This window comes from Neomonachus schauinslandi, chromosome 4, assembly GCF_002201575.2.
Source record: "Neomonachus schauinslandi chromosome 4, ASM220157v2, whole genome shotgun sequence".
Lineage (NCBI taxonomy): Eukaryota > Metazoa > Chordata > Mammalia > Carnivora > Phocidae > Neomonachus > Neomonachus schauinslandi.
Window position 1 is genome coordinate 78,675,847 of NC_058406.1, and position 22,374 is coordinate 78,698,220.

General features: G+C 37.6%; 1 protein-coding gene across 6 annotated transcripts in view; it reads left to right on the plus strand.

Annotated features, from left to right (window-relative positions):
• The window catches only part of LOC110580308 (TLC domain-containing protein 4-like), a 103,342-nt gene that overhangs the window by 43,930 nt on the left and 37,038 nt on the right, over nt 1-22,374 (plus strand). For all 6 annotated transcript variants that reach the window (XM_021689971.2, XM_021689974.2, XM_021689973.2 and 3 more), the window contains 4 exons: nt 10,778-10,943; nt 15,040-15,129; nt 17,166-17,224; nt 19,421-19,515. In XM_021689971.2, the coding sequence (XP_021545646.1) occupies nt 10,789-10,943; nt 15,040-15,129; nt 17,166-17,224; nt 19,421-19,515 (399 nt within the window). In that variant the 5' untranslated portion in view covers nt 10,778-10,788. The remainder of the gene's footprint in view (nt 1-10,777; nt 10,944-15,039; nt 15,130-17,165; nt 17,225-19,420; nt 19,516-22,374) is intronic.

Here is a 22,374-nt window from a genome sequence, read left to right on the forward strand (position 1 = left end):
TGATTGGGTGAGGTGCAGGTATGACTTTTTTGATAGGGTTTTTGTTTGTTTGGTTTGGTAGATATCTTCTGCAGTCATGTGTTCATTTATAAATAGCTTTCAGTTTGCAAATAGAGACTTAAAACACTTGAACATGTTAGGCCTACTGATGTAGCTAAATCAATAAACAAGTACTTCTGTAGTTGGTAAGAGTATGAAAATACAGTGCAAATTGTAATTATTATGAAACCTTTGAACACATACTATTTGTTATAAGGAGTTTGGGATGGAGAAACCGCATATGCTACTGCTATGATCTAAATGTTTGTGTCCCGCCGCCCCCCCACCCCGCCCTGCAAATTCATATGTTGAAATCCTAATCCCCAGAGGTGGTGGTAGCAGCAGGTAGGGCCTTTGGGAAGTGATTAGGTCATGAGGGTAGAGCCCTCATGAGTGGGATTAGAGCTCTTGTAAGAGACCCCACTGAGCTGTCTTGCCCCTTCTGCCATGTGAAGTCTATGACCTGGAAGAAGGCCCTCACCAAACCAGGCTGGTACCCTGATCTCAGATTTTCAGCTTCCAGAACTGTGGGCAACAATGAATTTCTGATATTTATAAGCCACCCAGTCTGTGGTATTTTGTTAGAGCAATACAAATGGACGAAAGCACATATTCAATATTAGTTCACTTTTTAATATTGGTCAGTATTCCTTGCTCTTAGACATTTGAGGTGAGGATCCTTTTGAAGTAAATATGTTTTCCTGCTATAATACAAGGGTTGTCAATTTAGAATATTCTTTTTTCCAGTATTCTGACTATACTGCAAAACGAGGGACCTCTTGCTGACGAGATACTAGCAGAATGGAAAGCCCATGTAAGAATATGAATGCCTGTTATTATCATTTTATTTAACAAACATGTATTGAGCACATGCTATGTGGCAGGCCAGTGTTAGGTATGGGGATGCGGTGGTGAGGGGAAAAATGACCATGTTTCCCGCCTTCATGGGGCTCACATTTCACTGGGGAAAGGAAACATTCATTTAAATTGCAGCTGTAACTGACAGTTGAGGCTGGAAAAAGTAGAGTCCTCGTTAAGAGCCCTTGGAAACCATTGAAGGTTTTAAGTTAGGGGTAGGTGAGGAGGTGACATGATCAGAGGCAGGTTTTAATGAAGATTCCCCTGGAGTCCCCCAGTTTGTTTGGAGATAGTCTTCTGGTTTGCAGACAGTCCAGAAAAGTGATGGTCACAAGCTAGAAAAAAATGGATGTTTTTGAAAGCTATTTAAGAAGTGGGACTTCCACCATAGGACTTGGTGGATTGGATTATGGGGCATAGTAGGGATGTACAGAAAGCAAGTTATGAAAGGATGGCTCCTGGGTTCAGGCTGTCCCATCTGGAGGTGTAGTGCTACCATGAGATGAAGAACCTAGAAGAGGACCAAGTTTAGGGGTCAGGTCATGAGCTTGGTTTGAGATGCCTTTGAAATGCTATGTGGTACTGACAAGTAGGCAGTTGGCTATACACATCAGGAGCTTGGAGGAGACGTCTGGGATGGAGAGCTTAAACTTGAGATTTTTCTGCATGTCACAGGTATAGATGAAATCACATAGGAAACAAGTAGAGAGAAGAGGGCCTGGGATTGGACCTTAGGGAATTCTGTTACTTAGTGGCTGGACAGAGGATGAAGTAGGGTGTTAGGGAAGCACAGGAAAGGAAATATTACAAGGAGAAAGCGTCAGTAGTGTCTGACGTTTCTGAGAGTTCAGGTAACATGCAGGCCAAATGTAGGAGTCATTGTTGACATTAGGGGTAGCTATTTCAGGGGAGTGATGAAGGTGGGGACAAGAATGGAGTGGGCTAAAGACCAAGAGAGATGAGAAGTGATGGTAGTATGGGTACACCTTTCTAGAACTTTGTCCTTTAAGGGAGTGGGGGGAGGGGGAGAGAGGGCAAGAGAGAAAACTGTCGGATTAAAGAAGAGGTGGTGGATTTGTTGATTTTTGTTTCTACTGAGAACTTGAGCCTGTTTAAAAGCCAATAGAAAGATCCAGTTGCAGAGAATAAAGGATCATGGGGAGCAGAAGAGTCCCAAGGCAGCCAGAAAGGATGGATCCAAAGTGCTCGGGTTGGAGAGGTTGGCCTGAGGTGGAAGGACAGATGGGTGAAGATGCAGGTAGTTTGTGCGGTTGATGGTGTGATTGTGTTTTCCTATGTCGGCTTCTATTCTTTTGTGAGGTCGGGTGGGCGTTATCTGTTGAGAATGGGGTGGATGGTTAGAGGTTTGAAAAGTAGGGATGACTTGGAAAATGAATGGTGGCGTGTGAGAGGATTGGTCAGCTGGGGCAGTGTGGTGGGAGTGCCCCACGGTGTTGAGGGCCCTCTGATCCCTCTGCCATTTCTCACTCACCAGCCCCAATCCCTTCTGGTGTGTGACCCGTCCCAACAGTGCTCTGATTGTTTAGGGCTCATCGCTGAGTAAATAGTTGAGCAGTTCTGGGGTTGGAGTTTTGCCAGCTCTTGGCAGTGGAAAAGGAATGTAGGGTGTTACTAAGAGTATTACCGAAATGATGGGCTCTGGGATCTAAGCCGATTAAACAGGGAAGTAAAACACAGGAAAGGGCTAGTGGGTTGGGACCGAGCCAAGAAGTCAGTGGACTCGAAATGTAATACTGAGCACACTTGAAGGAAAGGTCAACAGAAGAATACTTGAGGTGTTATTGTGGAGGCAGAAAAACAGTGAGTAAGGGACAGTAAAGGTCCATGAGTGGTTGAGGTGGCATGGAAGAGGTGCCATTTCCCATGAAGAAAGGAGGACTGAGTTGTTAAGGAAACCCGTGCCTTGGACAGAATAAGAAGTCACTCGGGATGATATCAGGGCTTGGGGACATCGGCAAACCAGGACCAAAGTCTCTGACTGGGAGGAAGTGTCCAGGAGGTTGGAATATAATACCAGTGAGGAGAGGGAGAGGTGGTACAACTAAATAGCAGGGTGGGTGTTTACGGGGGGCAGGGTTATGAGAGGAGTAGTGCCTGAAGGAGACTGTGAGGAGCAAAGAGGACATAGGGCCACCTCCTGACTCCAAAGTGTGGGAGACCAGGCAGCCATGACCTGAGGGGGCTGCAGGGGAGGGGGTGGTCTTAAGAGCACACAGAGGAGAGGCAAAGGGTAGTGATCTGTTTCCTGGGCATAGAGCAACAGCCTCAGGGGGCCTAGTGGAAGGGTTTGATGAGGGGACAAAGTGAGGGGCCGGATCAGGTGGCTGCTGGGAAGGAACTTAGGAGCATGACAGGAATAGTCACCTGGTAGAGGATAGGTTTCTGCACTGGGGTCTGCCTGCATGTGTGAGTGTTGACTAACGTAAACAGGGATGAGTTAGGGGCCTTAGTGGCTAGACAATGGTCTTGTTGCCCTTGGCTGGAGTGGTGACAGACCCAGAAATTGCATGCCCTCTTGCTGCTGGGGACGGATGATGGTAGAAGCAGAAACTTAACTGCATGTGCACCAAATGCCAAGTACTGTTCTAAGTGTCCAACAAGCATTTGGTTTATGCCCTATGACAGCCATGCCAAGTTAGTACTGTTACCTCTGTTTTACAGGGAACTGACGTTCAGGTAAGGCAAATTTAGTAATCTGTCCCAGGTCACACAGCAAGCGGTGGAGTAAGGTTCAATCTCAAGACTGCGACTAAGTCTGTGTATGCCCCACCGAGTTATATGTACTTAATATTTTCCTACATATGTAATTTTGATTTTTTTAAAAACCTAAATGATAGACTGTTGAGGAGCTTATATAGTGTTTTATGCAAAATTGTCTTCTTGGATACCAAAGTTCAGTTCAGTCCTAGAATCCCAGAATCTTTCTTTGAGGGGGTCTCAAAGACTCGGGTCCACCCCCTTGAGGTCCTTTTACCACTGCTGTGATGGATACTTGGGCACTTCTAAATTGTTAGAAGGTTCTTCCTTAAATTAAGCTGAACTCTTCCCTCCCTGTAATTTTTGCCCATTTGTGCCATTTTGAGTAATGCAGAATAAGTTCCCTCTTTCACTTTTCCACATGACAGTGAAGATGTTTGAAGAATGCTCTTGAGTCCTAAGTAATCTTGTTCCCATGGCATGTGATTAATTCAGAGTAAAGTGGGACTAATAAGTATCTTGATCCAAAGGTACACGTTTACGCTGACTATAAATGAGCCTGAAGTTTGGTGGGGTTTTTTGTTGTTATTTGTATCTTCATTACAGTATCTCTCATTGGTTTGTGTAACTTAAAATGCCAAAGCTTCCTGTGTGTGTGTGTGTGTGTGTGTGTGTGTTATGTAGCTATTATACTGAATCCTATACTTAGGTACTTAGGTATTGCCTTTAAAACATTTATTCCTATTATACTTTTTCTTTCTGATTTGGACTCACTATTTCAGCTTATGAAGATAATTTAGAATCCTGATTCTGTTAACCCATTATATTAGCTATCTTTCCCAGCTCTGCATTATATGCAGATTGAGTACCATGTAAATATTTATTAAAAAATGTTACTAATACAGACCCAAAAGAGAGAACCTTATGGGATAGCAGGAGATATTTCTCAAGTCTGTTTCAGATCATTGATCTGCATTGCTGCTTCTAGTTTTTCAACTAGCTCTGGATTTACCTAATTTTGTTTTCCAGCCACATTTGTTTATATTACTCATAAGGCTGTCATGAGGAACTTTCAGAACTTTCCTGGAATCAAGTTATCCTTCATTTGCTATTCTTCAGTCTGCCAGGATTTGGCAGTCAATTAACTGTGGGAATAAGGGATAGGAAAGGGACCAGAGTGACTGAACTATTCTAGACTGGAAGATGGGGGAAGTGTGGTGGATGATACTACCATTCTCTGATATATAGAACTCTGGGGAAAGGACTGGTTTCCAATTAAGTTTGGCTCGGGTCATGTAGAGCCTATGGGGCCTCCAGGATGCCCACATGGAGCCATTGGGAGGGAAGGTGACCATCCAGGACTGGTATGGTGGGGGACGTTTGGTTACAGACCACTTAAGCCATGTTGAAGGTGTGGGCATACACCTAGGCAGAGCCTATAATGTGCAAAGAAGAGGTTCTGTGTTGGGGCAGGGGAGGTCGTAGACATTGTGACACTGAGGGAGTTCATGCTTGGCAGCCTCCATTTTTTTGTGAAATAGGAAGAAACCATATCTTATAAGAGAGACAGAACCGGGGCGCCTGGGTGGCTCAGTTGGTTAAGCGACTGCCTTCGGCTCAGGTCATGATCCTGGAGTCCCTGGATCGAGTCCCGCATCGGGCTCCCTGCTCAGCGGGGGGTCTGCTTCTCCCTCTGACCCTCCCCCCTCTCATGTGCTCTCTCTCATTCTCTCTCTCTCAAATAAATAAATAAAATCTTTAAAAAAAAAAAAAGAGAGAGAGAGAGAGAGAACCGGAGATTTGAGACCAGTGAGTGTTGGAATCAGTGTGGGAAACAGGAAGGGGAGCTCACGAAAGATGGGAAAAGGAATGCTAATCAAAAGGAGTTGTTCTTCCCAGTTTCCCCTTCCTTGCTGCCCTTAAAGACAACCCCACGAGACCATTTCCTCTTCATGTTAATGTTTTTACTGCTAACCACTCTGCAGTGGTTCATGTTGTGTCAGAATGGAAAAGAGTGAAGTTGTGTATGTGTTTTGAGGTGGCATTGGTAATTCTGATATACTCCCTAGAGAAGCCCTTGTATTACAAGGAAATAATGAACATGGGCAATGAGAATAATCTTTGTGTTCCCAAGTCAGTAGTTCTAGACTCAGCTGGTGGAACTGAGTCTTACACTTCAGCATTAAAGGGTTTTCGGATTTTAATAGAAGAGAAGATGTCCTGTTGGTTTACAGTGAATACCTTCTGGTATCTCCTCACTGTTTATGTGTCCTCTCTGCTGGGTGTTTATTTCACTGAAAACAGGGAATACCCCCTTAGCACCCTGAGCTTGGCACTCTGTGTGGTGGTGATCGGTTTCTTTGCTTCCCTCCTGGCCTATAAGCATGTTCCCCATTTTGTATTCTGAGTTCTGGCCCAGAGCCTGTCTGGTGGACATGTGACAGATGTCGGATGAACTGTTGGCTGAAGTGAGGGCTGAGTCATCCTGGCTGTGCTGTTTCCAGTGGCCCTGCCTCTGGGAGTCCTGCCGGGGAAGGGTTATTGTAAGTTAATGGTGGAGAGGTGTACTTCAAACCTTTTCATGTTTTTCTTCTAAGAAACCTGCTTGAATTAAAGTTTATGGAAACTGTCTTGGGAGAAAACATTCAAATATCATTTGTATTCAGGAGGCCACTGGAAGAGTTTCTTTGGTGTGAATCAAGAGGGGCTAATTACATTGTAAAGTTCATGTCTAGACACTCCCCTTGTAAATTGCCACAGAAATATTTCCCACTTCTGTTCTGGCTGTTCCTTCCTAGGGTAATATCCCAGCCACATGTAGAGGTGCATGAACCAAACCATGATACTTTTCTATCTTTACAGTGTATTCTTCTACTAGTCACCTAACTCACCAAGGTTCTCAGTCTATGTCAGTAATGAGCATTGTTTGGTTTTTATCCATTTTCCCCTTTTCTTGCCTGATTCAGTGAAGAGGAGCATTTGCTTTCTACCAGAAGCCTTGGTTTTCTGGGGAAATACATATTAAAAAAAATCACTGGATTTGTCCTTGATTTGGCATGACTGATGAAGCAAGCAGCTGCTTAATAAGAAGCAAAGCTGGGAGTAGAACAATTTAATTATAGCTTCTGTCTGTTGAGCCTTTAATAGAAGCCACAACTCAACTATATGGAGCTCTTTAGTTTTAAATGAAACATTTTTGCAAAGGGAGACTCAAACATGTACCCCAAAGACCCCAGTTAAGTGAAAGTATATCTATTAAAAATATAAAATAACCAGTATAACAAAGACTTAACAAAAACTGGCTTTTTTAGGAATGAGGAATTTCTTCTTTTTTTCTTCCAAGTTGTTATTTAAATTCTAGTTAGTTGACATATAGTGTAATATTGGTTTCAGGAATAGAATTTAGTGTTTCATCCCTTACCTGTAACACCCAGTGCTCATCACAAGTTCCCTCCTTAATACCCATCACCCATTTAGTGGTTTCCTACCCCCATCCCTCCATCAACCCAGGGTTTTTTTCTCTGTCGTTGAGTCTCTTATGGTGGGGTGCCTGGGTGGCTCAGTTGGTTAAGCATCTGCCTTCGGCTCAGGTCATCATCTCAGGGTCCTGGGATTGAACTCCACATTGAGCTCGGCATCTCCCTCTCCCTTCGCCCCTCCCCCCTGCTAGTGCGCGCGCACGTGCTCTCTCCTTCTCCCTCTCAGTTAAATAAAATCTTAAAAAAAAAAGTTTCTTATGGTTTGCTTCCCTCTCTCTTTTTTCCGCCTTCCCATGTGTTCATCTGTTTTGTTTCCTAAATTCCATGTGTTAGTGAAATCGTATGGTATTTGTCTTTCTCCGACTGACTTATTTTGCTTAGCATAATACACTCTAGCTCCATCCAGGTTGTTGCAAATGGCAAGATTTCATTCTTTTGATGCCTGAGTGATACTCCATTGTGTGTGTGTGTGTGTGTGTGTGTGTGTGTCTGTACCACCTCTTCTTTAGCCATTCATCAGTCGATGGACATTTGGACTCTTCCATAATTTGGATATTGTTGATAGTGCTGCTATAAACATCGGAGCATGTGCCCCTTTGAATCAGTATCCGTTGTATTGTTTGGGTAAAAACTCAGTAGTGTAATTGCTGGGTCATAGGGTAATTCTGTTTTTAACTTTTTGAGGAACCTCCATACTATTTTCCAGAGTGGCTGCACCAGTCTGTATTCCCACCAACAGTGTAGGAGGGTTCCCCTTTCTCTGCATACTCACCAATATCTGTTGTTTCCTGTGTTGTTAATGTTAGCCATTCTGATAGGGATGAGGTGATACCTCATCATGGTTTTGATTTGTATTTCCCTAATGCCGAGTGATGTTGAGCATCTTTTCATGTGTCTGTTAGCCATCTGTGTCTTCTTTGGAAAAATGTCTATTCATGTCTCCTGCCCATTTCTTAACTGGATTATTTGTTTTTTGGGTGTTGAGTTTGATAAGTTCTTTATGGATTTTGGATACTAGCCCTTTATCTGATATGTCATTTGCAAGTGTCTTCTCCCATTCCTAGGCTGCCTTTTAGTTTTGTTGATTGTTTCTTTCACTGTGCAGAAGCTTTTTATCTTGATGAAGTCCCAGTAGTTCATTATTGCTTTTGTTTCCCTTGCCTTTGGCGATGTTTCTAGGAAGAAGTTGCTGCTGCTGAGGTCGAAGAGGTTGCTGCCTGTGTTCTCCTCTAGGATTTTGATGGTTTCCTGTCTCACGTTTAGGTCTTTTCTCCATTTTGAATTTACTTCTGTCTACAGTGTAAGAAAGTGGTCCAGTATTCCCAACACCATTTGTTGAGGAGACTATCCTTTTTCCATTGGATATTCTTTCCAGCTTTGTTGAAGATTAGTTGACCATATAGTTGTGGGTCCATTTCTGGGCTCTCTATTCTGTTCCATTGATCTAGGTGTCTGTTTTTGTGCCAGTACCATACCGTCTTAATGATGACAGCTTTGTAATATAACTTGAAGTCCAGAATCCTGATGCCTCCAGCTTTACTTTTCTTTTTCAACATTCCTCTGGCTATTCGGGGTCTTTTGTGGTTCCAAACAAATTTTAGGATTGCTTGTTCTAGCTCAGTGAAAAATGCTGGTGGTATTTTGATAGGGATTGCATTAAATGGGTAGATTGCTTTGGGTAGTGCAGCCATTTTAATAATGTTTGTTCTTCCAGTAGGAATGAGGAATTTCTTTTATTTTATTTTATTTAATTTTATTTTTTTTATTCTTATGTTAATCCCCATACATTACATCATTAGTTTTAGATGAAGTGTTCCATGATTCATTGTTTGTGCATAACACCCAGTGCTCCATGCAGAATGTGCCCTCCTCAATACCCACCACCAGGCTAACCCATCCTCCCACCCCCCTCCCCTCTAGAACCCTCAGTTTGTTTCTCAGAGTCCATTGTCAGGAATGAGGAATTTCTTAATGGTGAGTTGTTCGAGTGCTTCTTTGTTAATGTACTAGTTAATAGTTCATAAAATGGATAATGTTGTGTGATACCTCCTGTTCTATAACTTTAGCAAACATTAATGAAACAAATGCTCATTATATAGTTGAATTTTAACAAAAGTAAGTAAGTAGCTCATGTCCAGCCACCCTCCAGGACTAGCAGGGAACAAACAGAACCCTTTGGGGCAAACCATCCTCACACTGAAGATTACACTCTCCACTCTTTTCTGGTTACTGGTTTCATTTTCTTCATTTATCTGCCCACCTGGCCTCCAGTTCCGCATTTGCTTTAATCTTAGAAAACCATTTTCCCTTTTACATCTTACTTAGTGAATTATAATGATGTTTAATTTATGTACAAAACTTTTATGTATTGGTTAATATTAAACCTAGGCTAAAAGATCACAAATTAAATTTTTAATACCCTAAAACACATGTTGAATTAAAAAAAAAAAGTAAATGAGCAATAAAGTTAATGGAATCTCATGGAGGAGAATTGTAATACCAATATTTTTACTGAGCAGACACACCAGAAAGAAAGAATGGGGAAAGAACTCATTACAGACACATGAGTTCTGTCAGAAGGGGCCCTGTGGGAGCCTGATTCTTATTACAAGGTCCTGGTTGGAAGGGAATGAAGTGGGGTTATTGCTAGTGCAGTCAATGACTTGGCTTTTCTCTAGTGAATTGGCTTCAGTAGGGGACTTTATTTCTTCACATTAGGCAGCTGGAAATATGTATCGATTCATTTCCTTTTCATTTGAGGGTCAGCTCTATCAAAGATGGAGCCATTTCTAGAAATGCTGTATTTGCTGGATATGAGCAAATGCTTTAGTGTTTTTCTTTTGGTCTGAATGTTCCTAAGATTTTTAGGGTCCAAATAAAGTTCAGTTCAGTGAGAGGAAAAAATACTCTGAATGTGTATATATGCATATTACTATTCTTTCTGCTAACTCTACCCTTAAAACCTGAAGCTCTTTTATAAAAATCTTTTATTTTAGAGATACAAAGTCACGGAGGATTTTTGGTCCAAGGATGTGTGGGATTGCAGAATACTTTTTAAAAGTTAAATACTAATTTAAGCAGCAACAGTGGTATGGTTCTTTTCTAAGATGGGATTATTCTTATTAAGATTTTAATTTTGTTTTAAATGTCATTTGTCTCACTGTACAGTTAGTTTTTATAATGTAATTATTTTGTTTTGATATTGTAGATAATCTTAGCTTTATAATGATTTTGGCCTAATTGTTTCTAGAAATTATCTAATGGACTCATTTTATAGATGAGGAACTTGAGGCATAGAGAAATCAGGTGATTTTTCCTAAGTTTAATTAAAAATGTTACTAAAAGAATACCTTCAGTTATAGTACTTGAAATGCTCTCTTAATATTAAACTCAAAGACTTAGATAATTTTGAAAATCATGCTGTTAAATTTGCCTTCTAAAATTGATAACAGTGAGATATTTAGGATAATTTTTCCCTTTTTTATTTTAAATACAAATACAAGATACACGACAAATAGCTGGTAAATAATTAAAAGTCTATTAGTTTCTTTGTATTCTTACATTTGTGCTAAATTAAGATAAATTACTAAAAATATAAGCACATACTCTTGAAATAAAAAAATTAATTTAGATTTCTTATGAGCAATTTAAAGCAATTGAAAGCCATTGTTTTTTCTTAACAGGTTGAAGAAATATGGACACCAACACCAAACTGATCTTCAGCACTGTTTTTACCAGCTTTCTCACCTTTCAGCTTCTTTTCTACTTTATAAGTTTCTGGTTTTCAGCAAAAGTTTCTCCAGGTTTTAATAGTCTCAGCTTTGAGAAGAAGATTGAATGGAACTCAAGGTAAAGCATCTGAAAATGTAACTGATTTTAAAAAGTTAGTTTTATGAACTAAAACTGTTTAAAATATTTCCAAAAAATCTTTCATTTAAGATCTAACAAAATTTAAGGTCAGATCTTTTATTTGACCTTACGAATAAAAGGAAAGTAAGTAGATAGATCTCATACAAGAAAATTATAAAAAGTCTTCTATTGAAAGATGTTAGGAAAAATTGAACTTTCTGGGGAAGCATGGGAAGGTTAAGGAGACTCCAGCTGACTGCAGAAGAGTCCTGTTTTGCATTCTCCTCTGAAACGTTTATGATAACAAACACGTGCTCTCTGGAAGTGATCGCAGAAGTGAATGTTAGCTGTGGCTGTGAGTAGCCTATATATAGTGTTGGCTGGCTTAGCCAGACTGAGGGCAGTTAAATGCTATACCAGAGTGTGGTATATGGTTAGCACATCTGTATCTCTCTTTTAATGAACTTTTCATTATAATTCAGAGCCCATCGGAACCTATTTTTTTTGTTAAAGTAAAAATTGCTTTTTAGATTTTATTTAAGGCAAAAGAAAAAAATGTAAAATGAGTAGTACCTATAAGGGTATAGAAATGTATGGGAATTTTAATTAGTTGGCTTACAGATTTTTTGTGTGTGCAACTCATTAACCTTTCACAACATTTCAAACACAAAATGACTCTGATGACCGTTTCACGTGCTTGAGAGCTTTTTGCCCCCACGTCACCATGCATTTGCAAACTGGTGAATTGGAGCAGCTATGGGTATATTTTTTGTTGTTACTTACTTGAAGTTAGCACTAACTATAAAATGAATTCAGCAGGTCTCTAAAATTGCTATAATTATTTTTCATTGCAATTTCCTTTTAGAATTAACTTCTGCCAGAGTCTAAGTATTTATTTGAGAATGGTCATATTTGACAGGAAATCCCTTATCTTTGAGCCAAGCTGGTTTGTAGGCATCCACTTTGTAACTCAGATTGTGATTAAGACTTCAGTTGTTTCCTCTTGCACCTTACATTGATTTTTCTGGTTCATACACACTATAGCTCCTTTTACCCAAAAAGTGAGAATTATTTCTCCATGTAGTTTTGAAAAATAAGAAGTATGATTTTTTTTATCTTAAAAATAGTACAAAGATGTTGTTCACAAGTGGGATACAAAAGATACTAGCCATTATTTTTTAAAACCCTTTCTAACATGAAGATAGGTAGAAGAGGGAAAGAGAAGAAGAGGCGAGGAGCGGGATGGGAGACAGATTTTCTGAGAGTAAATTTTGAACTATTTTCATTTCCCTTTCACCATGGTTAGGGTGGGTAAGGGCATTTGAATCTTGGAGAGCAGCAAGCCAAAGAAATAGGGACGGTACAGAGATAGAGGCAAAGATGAAATGAAATGAAATTGAAAAATACTTTGCATTATTCAGTCTTATCACTGCCATTCTGTGGTGCACAGAATCACCATTTGGGAAACCGAGTTCCTATTTGAAAAAGGAGTCTGGGATTATAGAATATTCATTACCCTATTCAAATGGAGTTCTCTCTGTTTCTCTCTCACATTTACTCCTGTTCCCACTCCAGTTTGGTTTACATGAGACTTAAGCTGTGAGGTAGAGTGTAAAGAAAGAAAAAAGATTTGCTGCTTTTTGAGTAAAGTACATGTATATGTCTTGAAATCCACCTTCCAGTCTTGAAACACCCAGATCAGCACAACCCACATAATTCTTACTAATAATCAGGAAAGAGTCTCTGAACAATGCATGGTCTAAGCCCTACAGTAGAAAAAGGACAGGAGGAAAAACAACTCACCAAAAAATTCACACCTGAGAGTTGACAGTTTAATTAAATATAAGTGATAAATTGCTGTACTTAATTGTTGCTTTTTCAGAAAAAAATACATACCTACAGGTATTATTTATATCTTACAATTAAAAAACATTTTCTTATATCCACTTGTTTTCTATGGTATAGGAAGTCCTATTGTGTTGAAATACTCCTAATTTTAAAATCCGCTTCTCTAATTTTTAACTCTTGTCTGTTTGGGCTATATAATTTCTATTGGTAATACCCCTACTACTTGCAAATGGTTAAATCAGTAACTTTAAATTGCTATTCTACAATGGTCATTATTTCCATTATCTCCCTGTCTATTTATTAGCACAAACATTTCTTTTTAATCTTCTTTGAAAAAAAAATTTTCTTTTGGGTAGCATCTTGGTGTTTCATTTTAGACAGTAAGGAATCTACACCCTGCTTTGCCAAGAGTCTGATTTTAAAGAATAGACTGAAATGTTTACTAAACAGAAGTTTCTGAAAGTATAGACTTTTAATGCAGGAGAGTATGTAAGCAGAGGGTATTTGCTTTTCCTGATCCAAATAAGATTTAACTTTTCTCTCATGAATTATATGCCATTTCCATCAGCTAAGGGCTTGTAATCCTTCCCATTTACCATGTAACATTTCAACACAAAGGGAATTTGAGGGCTGAGTATCAGGAACAAAAAGTTCTCATTTTCCCAAGGGGAAGCTTTTTGATATAAGTTTATTAAACACTAAAACAAGTTAGTGAGAGGTTGTACTTTCTGCTTTCATAGACTTTTTGAATGGCAATAGAAAGCTGGTTGTATGAGTATTTAGATGGAGTGTCTTATTTGACATAAAAGAACTTAGATCCTTAAACAGCTATGTTTGGAATATAGGTACGTTTGGCATGAAAATTCCAGACTTGTAAACCAGATAAATTGGGTTAACTATTCACACGTCAAAATGTTCCTTTGGTATTGCAAAGTATTCTTTGTCAGTGCCTTTAAATTAGTGAGGATCTTTGATCATTTAAATATGATTTGATTTAACATGATATATCTATTTAGGCCCACATCATCTATTATATCAAGCATATTGATTTTTCAAGTTACTATAAGATTTTCTAATATCAAGCTTCAGATTGGTTGATATATGTCACTGTTAAAGATTTGGGGTCATATTTTAGACAGAAATTTCTTACATCCTATTAATTTCTAAAGAAAATTTTGCTGTTCCTTTTATCCTTTATTCTAATGAAGAGAAAAGAAACTTCATTTCTTATAAACTTTTTCATTGTGTGAATAAAGATATTGTATCCTATGTAGACTTCTTTAAGTAGCATATTGTAGAGCTTGGGTGTTAGGTTAATCCATTAAATTATTAGCAAGATATGTTCATAGAAACTGATGTTTTTCATCTAAACCTTATTCCTTCTATAAAAGAAAATTCAGCCTGGATCTCGTGAACATTTTGCTTTCACTTGAGCATTTCTTTTAAAAATAGATTTTCTGTATAAATTCATGGTCCTCAATTTTTCTATTTAGAAGTGGTTTCATAATAATGATAAAAAGAGACTCATAATAGCTGCTCTAGCTTTCTAATGGATTGGTTACAGGAACCAAGTGTAGCATGCATGGGAATGTGCATTTAACACTGAAATCTCCAAGGCAATACATTTTCATTTCACGATCCATTCAAATTCTGATTCAGGGATTTAGAATTGGTTAAGGTCAGTAGATTTGGAAGTTATTCCTCACTGACTGGAGCAGGAAACTAATGCTGCAGTGATGCTGGTAGGGATGGGGCTTGGAGCAAGGTGCTGGGCAGTGGACTTGCCAGTTGCCGTCTATCTGTACAGAACTCTGTCAACTGCATCATCAGATAAGCTTCTGCTTTGAACTTTTTTTTTTTTTTTGAACTAGGCTCCATGCCCAGTGTGGAGCGCAACATGGGGCTTGAACTCAACGACCCTGAGATCAAGACCTGAGCTGAGATCAAGTCGGATGCATTGAATGAGCCCCCCAGGCACCCCTGCTTTGGAATTTTTAACCAATAAGTGATTCCACAATTTTCTAGCAGGAAACTGTAGACCTGGGCATCTTTCTTGTTATTAATTCCAAAGTAAACTCATAGCCCTTGGATTTCTAAATGGCAATTTTGTATTATACTCTTAGATGTACTCCATTCCTATATTTAAATGCTTCCAGATTTAACTTCTTCAAAATGTTAAATGTTTTGACAGAAATACAGTTCATTGCAAAGAATCTAAAATCTTTGTATGTATTTTGTTTCATTTCAGGGTAGGATCTACATGCCATTCTTTGGTGGTTGGGCTTTTTGGCCTGTACATTTTGATTTTTGATGAGGTTGCAAAGGCTGATCCACTTTGGTAAGCTGTTTCTTTTCAATATAGTCAATTTGATTGATGTTTTGATATTAATTATTAATAAGAGCATTTCTTACTTTAAAATGGAAAACATATTGATGGCGCATGTTTTATTAAAATGCTTGTGTTCAGACTTATTTCAGCAAGGTACAATAAAAGGATTTATTTTATATTTGAATACAAATAACGAGGGCCACTTTGTACTAGTGTCACAATTGTTATCCAAGACAGGGAGAATATGATGATGATGTAAACATTTATACTGAGTTAGTGAGTAAAACCAAGTTGTTGTAACCACTGTTCCGAGCAAAAATGAGTTAACTATTGAGATAGGATAGTCAAGTTGGATAATAATCTACTTAAGACTCAGTCTTGTGTTCAACCCATCATTTGATCTCAAAGATAAAAATGAGGATTATAGATGTCCATGTAAGAGGAAGTTAGTACCGCATGAGAAGATTTGAAATACTGATAATAACGATGTTCAGCAATAATAGGATAATTTCTAAGATCACTCTTTGAAAATTTTAAATGTCATTCCAATGGCAGAGATATTGCAAACTGTATTTCCTGGCATTATACAAGAAGGCTTAGTTCAGCTTAGTTTGAGAGATGAGGTATGTTTGCGAAAGCACTGCGTAAATGTAGTAGATATGGACTCTGGAGGATGTGGGACAATTTAATTTTTGACTGTTTGCAGCAATATCATTTTAATAAATACAGAATTATGCCCATCAGAATTCTACCAGTATTGATAAGTTTTCTTTGGGAAGGTATTTTTCAAAGTGATTCAATTTAGTGTTAATTCCATGATGAGGTTTTTATGTAATCTACCTAAACTGTTTCTAAGTTTTTTCTCCTAATTTTATTGTAGTAATGATTGTCAACAGAACCAGTTCTTTTGGGAGATAAATTTTATGACAAAGATTTAATTCACTGGTCAGTTTTTGTCCTTATCAAACTTTTACATAGTATAATTTTTTTTTTTAAGATTTTATTTATTTATTTGACAGGGACACAGCGAGAGAGGGAACACAAGCCGGGGGAGTGGGAAAGGGAGAAGAAGCAGGCTTCCTGCTGAGCAGGGAGCCCGATGCAGGGCTCGATCCCAGGACCCTGGGAACATGACCCGAGCCCAAGGCAGATGCTTAACAACTGAGCCACCCAGGCGCCCCATAGTATAATTTTATAAAAAAAAAAATTATACTTTCATACAAGACTTTCTGGGTGGTGATTACTCTCTGAACGGACAGAGAGTCTTTTTTTTTCTTTTTTTTTTACATTTTCCTTAATGCTGCAGTTTAGTCCAGGTTCAATTTTCCTGGGTCATATTTGCAGATCAGAATTTGTAAAGTAGACAGGACTTCTGCTAAACCTTTCCATTTGCAATTTAGCTGTTATCAGTTTAATTTTGTGTTCATTTCAGCAGTAGTTTACATTATAAACCAAACACAAGACTGATAGTTCGTATTTGTTTCTTGGAGTAAAGATAATTATTAGGGCAAATTGTAGGATCTTGATATATATAAGTGTCAAAACAGCAGGATTAAACTGTCCTGTGTGACCATTTTCCAGTTGTGTGACAATAGGCAGATCTCTCCAGTCATCAGTAAAGTGATACTGATCTAGTATATTGCCTTAAGATCAGGGGGCAGGCTAGATGATTTCTTGAGTATTTGAATCTCTGATTTAGAATAAGGAATAAAAAACAAAAACAAACAAAAACAAAAACCAGCCAGCATCTGGAAATTCATTTGAATTCTTTCACAAACAAATCATATGAGAACACATTTATAAAAAGTTATCTTTTGGTAAAATTATTTATATAAAACTTATAGCTAATATAAGAAATTATGATTATTTGTGCAGTTAGAAGTATTTCAAGCTAACACAGGGCCTGGTACAAATGACAATTTACCATTCAAGAATCTATAGAGAGCATTTTGATTACATTTCTCAATAGGAAAAAAATGTAGCTGTCATTTATAACCATGTGCTAAAAAAAGGGAATCTTTTTTTTTTTTTTTTAATATTTATAGGGGTGATTCATCGCTTGTGAAAGTGAATATCTCTATTGCTTCTGGCTACCTCATTTCTGGTATGTGATATGTTGGCCACTCTCTGTTTCTTTTTAAAGTACTCATGGGATTTTACAAAGAATACATAGTCTATGCTTTTGGTTTATTTATTGGAGAAGTCACTTGTAGGACCCATAAGAGGAAAAAAATACCTGCTGTGATGGTAGAACATGAAACATTTTTCCTGTTGGCTCTCTGGTTCTCTTTGACAATAGAGCTGCAGAGTGGGGCCTCAGTTAGGCCTGGGTATTTTTTTACTAGCAATGGTCCATTTTTTGGTCTACAGGGTCTCTCAGGTGGAATTCGTGGGAAGCTAATGAAGTTTAAGCATCAAGGTTTCTCTCACTTGTAAGGGCCCTTGAAATGTGTTCCTGTGCTTGCAGTTTTGTATTGTTTGGGGAAAGTTCACAAAAGGAAACTGTTTTAGCCATGATCAGTTAAGATCATGGACTCTTTCTACTCCATGTTTCCCTCTGTCATATTTCTCCTCCTGTGGGAAGGGGTTGGAATAGCCTTCTATACTATGAGACAAAGGAGAAATTAAGTGAGAATATACCATTTAAACTTTTTGAAAAGACATTCTAGACAGTCTCTGTAAGACAAGAGAAAAAGAACAGACCCCTGATTTGGACATTTTATATAGGGAACCCTATTATATAATTTTTAAATGTAATAAATAGCTGAAAAATACAAATAAAAATAATGGGATATGAAACAAAAGTGATAAAGATGAGTGATGGACTCAGTAGAAAATTTTCTGCCATCAAGAAGTGAATTATAACAAAAAGATTAAATTATACCAAAACACAGTAATTCATTAGGAGGAAGAGATAAATTTCAAATTAAAATAGTGAATAGGTGATTGGATTATTTGATGGCCCAATTAAAAGAAGAGTGAATCATGTGAATACATTGGAAAAAGATTTGCTTGTTTGGCACAAAATGCTGTCATTGACAAGGATGACACACAATTTATAGTACACCTCTCGCACCGCTTCATGAGCCTTGTCCGTTCAGAGAGTAGTCACCACCCAGAAAGTCTTGTATGAAAGAAACTTGATAAAGGTTTCCCCAAATAATATAATACTCTGAAGCACTTAAAAATAAGAATTATGAACTGAAACCGACTTTTCTAAACCAAGCTGAATGAAAAGTGAATTCTTTTTATTCTCTCTATGGAAAATATTACAAGGTCATTATCATAGAAATTGGTGACCAAAGAGGGTACAGCCACAATTCGTCGGGAAAATATATCTAGAGAGGTCTGTCATGCAGTCAGTTACTAATAGTGTTATATTTTCTTGATTTCCACATTTGTACTGTTTGTTTTCTCTTTAAAATTTATAATCTGATCACTTTTTTAAAAATAAATATTCACATCTAGTTTTGTATCAGTAATTTTCATTTTTTTAATATATAAAAGAAGGTTCCCATATTATATAAGCTCCAGTCCCATAAGCCTTGAATCCTCCCCTGGTTTCCATCCATGATAGCCATTTGTCTCCATGTCTGCCTTTCACATGTAGCCATTTGGTAAAGAACATAGTTGTGTTAACATTTTGAGAAGTTTCTGTTTTGTTAAACATTCTGTTTTGTTAAGGGAAACTATTTTCGGAATCATGGTGTTTAGTTTCAGGATCTCTTAAGGAGAAATTGAGGCCTTGACCTCTTTCTTTGCATATCTTTTTAATAGTTTTAGTTCTTGTTTTTGTTTTTGTTGCTATTTTGAATTAATATTTAATCATATCCTTTGTTAATTTTTAAATATAGTTTGTTGAATTTTTGTTATGAATGAGTTGGTCATTTTGTTCCTTTTCTCCAACCATCTTATCTGTGTGAGTTGTTGTAGTCACAAACATCAGTAATTTAAGCTTATTTAAAAATTATTTTTATTCAGTAACATTTCCATTTTATTTAACCCTGGAAACAAGTTACTCATTTGTACTTTCAACCAATATATTACCTGTGTGGTGGGCACTATGCTGGATTCCCACACCTGGTCCTCATCCTGGGCGGTCACAGTAGAGTGGGGGGGGAACAGTCGTGTGGAAGCAGGTACTTTACAATAAGGTGGGTAACTGGACTAGTGAAGTATGAACAAAGTGCCGTGGGCTCAGTATGGACTGTGACAAGTTGTTAAGGAGGAAAGTTAAATACACTGGGAAAAGTACAGCCTTCTTCCTATGTAATATCTCACTTATTTTTCCTTCTTTCAGATTTGTTGATTCTCATTTTGTATTGGAAAGTGATTGGTGACAAATATTTTATAATTCACCATTGTACAGCGCTGTATGCATACCACTTTGTACTGGTGAGTGCCAGGATTTACAGTAGCCTGACAAGTAGACAAGATGGGGAGTGATGACTTAAGGGTGAACAGAAATCGAAACTTACAGTTCTCAATTTATAAAGACCAACTCCAGATGCTTTCAGGGATCACTGTTGTGATGTGTTATCTTGTTTATTAACAAAAATAATGACTTGTGTGTTTGTATTAGTGTGTCTATTTGGATTCATAAAATTTAAGGCAGATAACCCCAATTTCTCGAATTTTCACTTAAAACCTTTAGGATCACGTAGCTATTGACATCTGCCTGTCTCTCTAGATGCATTTATGACTTAACAGCCAGAGCTAGGAATAGGTTCTTATATAACCAACTACAGTATTTCTTTTCTGTTTAATTCTTGTGCAATTACATGTACATATGTAATTACATTTAAGTAGGCTGGAGCAGTGGGGGAGTCTTGCTCAGAGACTTCATCAGAATTCCAAGACTGAGCTAATAGAGGGTACTCACAGCAAATCTCAGGCAGTAATGCATATTAAGTTTTATGTCTAAAATTATTTTTCTACATTATATATTTGTAAATTAGCAATTTTATATCCCTTGTATGTTTGTTAGGTTTCTCTACAGTCAGTTGTTTTCAACCTAGATATGCCAACAGTCCCCATATAGATATTTGGAAATAATAGACATATGTAAACTAGAATAATATAAATTTTTTTTTTAGAGAGAGAGAGAGTGTACATGTGTGCATGCATGCAAGAGAGAGAGAGCAGGGGCAGAGAGGGAGGGAGAGAAACACAGGCTCCAAGCTCAGCTCAGTCTCACAACCCTGAGATCATGACCTGAGCTGAAATCAAGAGTCAGCCACTTAATTGACTGAGCTACCCAGGTGTCCCTAGAATAATATAAATTTTATGTAGTAGTATGGTATACCATTCCATGTTTTCTCCTTTTTAAAACTTAAATATAACCACTGGATTTTTTTTTCTTATTTAGTATTACTAAAATCCTTATATTATTGGACATCTGTGATTATTTGGAGGGTTTTTTAAAAATTAATATAAATGTGTATTAATAATATTCTTCCACTTTATATTGACCCCCACACAGATAGCTGGTGAATAAGATGTGAATTTGGCATTATTTCTGCAAGAATCAGATATATAAAAATATCTCTCTTTATCACCCATTAAAGTCATAAATTAATATAAATGTTTAAAAAAACTATGCTAGTTTTAATGCTATAAATAAGTGCTTATGTATACCCAAAAGGTATCATTAATCACTTTATTTTTCTGAACCAGTAGGCTATTTTTCCTGGCATTTCCTACTGTTTGTCTTCTTTTTAGATTTTAATAGATTATAAGTCGTTATAAAATATAGACTTTTACCTTTCACAGGTCTTAAGTTTTTGGTGTACAAGCACTTGCTTCCTAACCACTTGCTTAAAAAAACATGAAAGCTCACTAACAAAATACTGATTAAATCTGGGAAGAATGTGTGGGTGCCCATGTGAGTTTAATATCATGCTGCAGTGCAGAAGTATGTTCTCTGAACATGCGTCACAAATAACCATTGTGCTATGAAAAGAATATAAGCCGATGAAAGATAACAGGTTACTTACGTGCATTTGGAAATGTGAATACGATGAGCTGCTGTTCTTGCTCGGCCCCTGAATCCCAGGCTTGGCAAAAGGCTGGCTGTGTGTGGATTGGTGGGTTGAGTATTTAATTATGTGGGATGAATACTGTTTTCTCTTTGAACTTTTATGGCTTTATTAAAAAAAAATCAAAGTGCAAAGAAATTAATTCTTGCCTTATTGATAAGAAAATCAGCCGCAGTGTTTTCTGGGGATGATTGCTTTTTGGTGGCTTCCTATGTTCTGTTGTATGAAACAAATGAATGGTATGAGGTAAATTTATCTGATTAAAGTGAATCTATTCAGAGGGAAACAGAAAAAAATTAGAAAATAAATGCTTATAGATGTAGTGATCCTTTGTCATTTATAGATTTTACATTTCCTGTTTAAACTATAGAAAAATTTTTGTTCCATGCAGTAAATTCCCATGTCACTTTGTGCAATTTAAGTAAGGTTAACAAAATAATAACAGCAACAACTACTCTTATTTTGTATAAACTTTTATGAATTTCTTCACTTACATGATGAGAACTGGTATGTGGAAGCATTTTGACTTGATAAGTATGCAACTATTTAAGCTGTTTATAGTAACCTCTTTTCTTAAAAGGTTTTCTTTTTTTTTTTAATTTATTTATTTAAATTATTGCTCCACCCAATGTGGGGCTTGAACTCACAACCCTGAAATCAAGAGTCACATGCTCTTCTGACTGAGACAACCAGACACCCCAAAAGATTGTCTAATTGTAACTAAAACTTAGAGACAAGTTATCTGTAGGTTTTAAATGTATGCTCTACTGAATAGTTGAAAAGTAAGATCCTCTTAAATATAGGTTATTTAATAGGTTATATATAGGTTATATAATGTCTTGATCACTATTTTTGTACCTCTCTCCAGTATATTTATTGGAGTTTTAAAATTCTCTGGTAGAGTAACTTAGAGCTTAAGGAATCTTCTCTTCTGTCTATATAGAAAGGTAAAAATCCTACAGATTTTTTCCTAGTATTCACCTTTCCCCCCCTCAGTCAGGATACTAATTATTAGGGGAAATGTGACAGGGTAATTTCTTTTTTTTTTTTTTAAGATTTTATTTATTCATTTGAGAGAGAATGAGATAGAGAGAGCATGAGAGGGGGGAGGGTCAGAGGGAGAAGCAGACTCCCCGCTGAGCAGGGAGCCCGATGCGGGACTCGATCCCGGGACTCCAGGATCATGACCTGAGCCGAAGGCAGTCGCTTAACCAAC